The sequence below is a fragment of the Epinephelus moara genome, unplaced genomic scaffold, assembly GCF_006386435.1.
Source record: "Epinephelus moara isolate mb unplaced genomic scaffold, YSFRI_EMoa_1.0 scaffold4457, whole genome shotgun sequence".
In the NCBI taxonomy this organism is placed as follows: Eukaryota; Metazoa; Chordata; class Actinopteri; order Perciformes; family Serranidae; genus Epinephelus; species Epinephelus moara.
Window position 1 is genome coordinate 1584 of NW_026082267.1, and position 2769 is coordinate 4352.

General features: G+C 40.8%; 1 protein-coding gene across 1 annotated transcript in view; it reads left to right on the top strand.

The window, feature by feature from the left end:
* LOC126387453 (protocadherin gamma-C3-like) overlaps positions 1-2762 on the top strand; it is a gene marked incomplete at both ends in the record, with an annotated part of 4340 nt that extends 1578 nt beyond the window's left edge. The window contains one exon of the mRNA XM_050039967.1: positions 2668-2762. Within this exon, the coding sequence (XP_049895924.1) occupies positions 2668-2762 (95 nt within the window). The remainder of the gene's footprint in view (positions 1-2667) is intronic.
* Positions 2763-2769: the final 7 nt, after the last annotated feature.

Here is a 2769-nt window from a genome sequence, read left to right on the forward strand (position 1 = left end):
TGTCAAATGCCACAGGACAGACGGCACTTTCAGCAGGTACAGCGCCCCAATGATCACCACCCACCCTGACGGGAGCTGGTCTTACTCCAAAGCTACTCAGCAGTATGACGTGTGTTTCAGCTCAGACACACTCAAGAGTGACATAGTGGTTTTCCCCACACCATATCCGCCTGTAGATGCTGAGCTGATCAGTATTAACGGAGGAGACACTTTTACCAGAACTCAGACTTTACCCAACAAAGAAAAGGTAGGCCATTTGTTTTGAGTGCTTGTAAAAGTTGGCANCTGATCAGTATTAATGGAGGAGACACTTTCACCAGAACTCAAACTTTGCCCAACAAAGAAAAGGTAGGCCATTTGTTTTGAGTGCTTGTAAAAGTTGGCAACACTGTCATAAAAAATGATGCCATTTCCTGGCTGCTTTTGAATATCAAGATTTGCAATATTTTGAAAAATAAGAAGGTGCGTATAGTGTAGAACGTCAGTCAAGCATCATAAACAAACATCTGTCACTGACTCCTAATCTATCATGCTTGTTCAAACAGAAATTAATACATCTTTTACAACACTCTGGCTGCACTTGAAGGCTAGGAAATAGTGAAAATCGGTTGCTGAGCCACAAGAAAACTTTTAGAATGTGTGTCACATGTACTGTGTGTTAAATGGTCTATGCTGAAATACCAAGATTCGACATTTTCTTTAGGTACAAAGGTCGTCTGTAACAGTGGGAACATTGATATAGTTTATTGAGTTATTGCTAGTATTGCAATAAGCTCTCCCTAGTGCCGAAGTAGGTTTGTGTGCCTTCAACTTCAAACCCAGCTACACTTATGCTTGTTGAACGCATTTTATTGTATAATAAATTGATTTAAGTTGTTTTTATCTGAAATGAAACATCAGTTGACGTGGTGCTGAGTTTACAACATGGGATACTGGTGTCATTCTGATGTGATCTGATAGGTTTGTTATGCCTCCTTTCTTTGAATGTAGTGAAAGGGCGCTGTCCATGGTGCTTGTCATTGTGTTGGCAGTGTGTAGTCTCTGTAGCTTCCTGCAGTGATTGAAAGTCATATGGCTACACTCTGAAATTAAGTACTAATTTTCTTTCTGGACATATTGAATTATTTGTACTCTATAAAATAGCTTGATTAGCCATCTAAATATTCAGTTGTAGGGTTACCACACTCCGGATGTAAAAAAAAACACACGTTTAATCCCGATCACTGATGTAATTCATTATGTTGACATTATATGACTTTCTCATACACTGGATTTTATTTGCTTACCGATCATTCACCACATGATGTCGCTGGAGACCGTAGACATGAATGTGTGTGTATATCCAAAACTCCTCCCTGGATGGGAAAAAATGAAATCGTCATCGGCCATCAGTACACCCGCGGAAGGCGCTGTGACGAGAAGGGCAGGAGCTTCCACACAATTACTTTTTTTTGTACGGAAATATCTGGACTGAGGATAAATGATCGACGGGGTTCAGTTGTTGCATCAACAATGTATATCCGAGGACAAAAGGAATACGTCTGGATTCACATTGTTGTGTCCCTTTGTCTCTGTGACGGGTCTGCTTCGCAGTTATCCTACTCGATTTCCGAGGAGGTGAACAAAGGCACCGTAGTGGGGAATATTGCAAAGGATTTAAACATCAATGTACATGAACTGGAGACCAGGGATCTACGTATTGTTTCCAGTTACAGTAAGAAATATTTTGACGTGAATTTGCGCACCGGGAACATCTTTGTTGATGAGAGGATAGACAGAGAGGAGCTTTGTCCGAATGTGGTGAAATGCTCGTTAAAAATTCAAGCCGTTTTAAACAACCCAATGACTGCACACCGCATAGAGGTTAATGTTTTAGATATAAACGATAATTCGCCTGCTTTTATTGAGAAAACGTATTCTCTGAATATTTCTGAATCATCTTTAACTGGAGAACGGTATCTTCTCCCAATAGCGGAAGATGCAGACATAGGCAGTAACTCCGTGAGGACTTACAAGCTGAGTCAGAATGAACATTTCTCGCTTGATGTGCAGAGCGGTGGAGAACACGGTGTGTCGGCTGAGTTAGTGCTGCAGAAAGCTTTAGACAGAGAGAAACAGTCGATGATCACACTTCTCCTGACCGCTGTAGATGGAGGTAAACCTCCTAGATCGGGTTCATTACAAATAAATGTTAATGTTATCGATGTCAATGATAATATACCCACTTTTAGTAAATCGCTTTATAAAGTACGTGTGCGTGAAAATGCTGCACCCGGAACAGTGGTAATAAAGTTGAATGCAACAGATTTGGACGAGGGCATGAACAGTAAGATCCTGTATTCATTGATAAAACGAGGAAATATTGATCCATCACATATGTTCGATCTTAATTCAGAAACAGGTGAAATCACTGTGAAGGGAACATTAGATTATGAAGAGACGCCTGCTTATGAGGTCAGAGTTCAAGCAACGGATCAAGGCACCTCCCCTCGTAGTGCACATGCAAAACTTCTGATAGAGATAATTGATGTGAATGATAATACCCCAGAAATATCTGTGACGTCACTCATGACCCCAGTTAAAGAAGACGCAGAACTGGGGACAATAGTTGCTTTGGTTACAGTCAGTGATAAAGACGGAGGAAACAATGGTGTAACTAACTGTAAGGTAGTGGGGTCTGTTCCCTTTAAACTCAAGTCCAACTACAAAAATGACTATTCATTAGTCGTAGATGAACCACTGGACAGAGAAAACACTTCTCTGTACAAT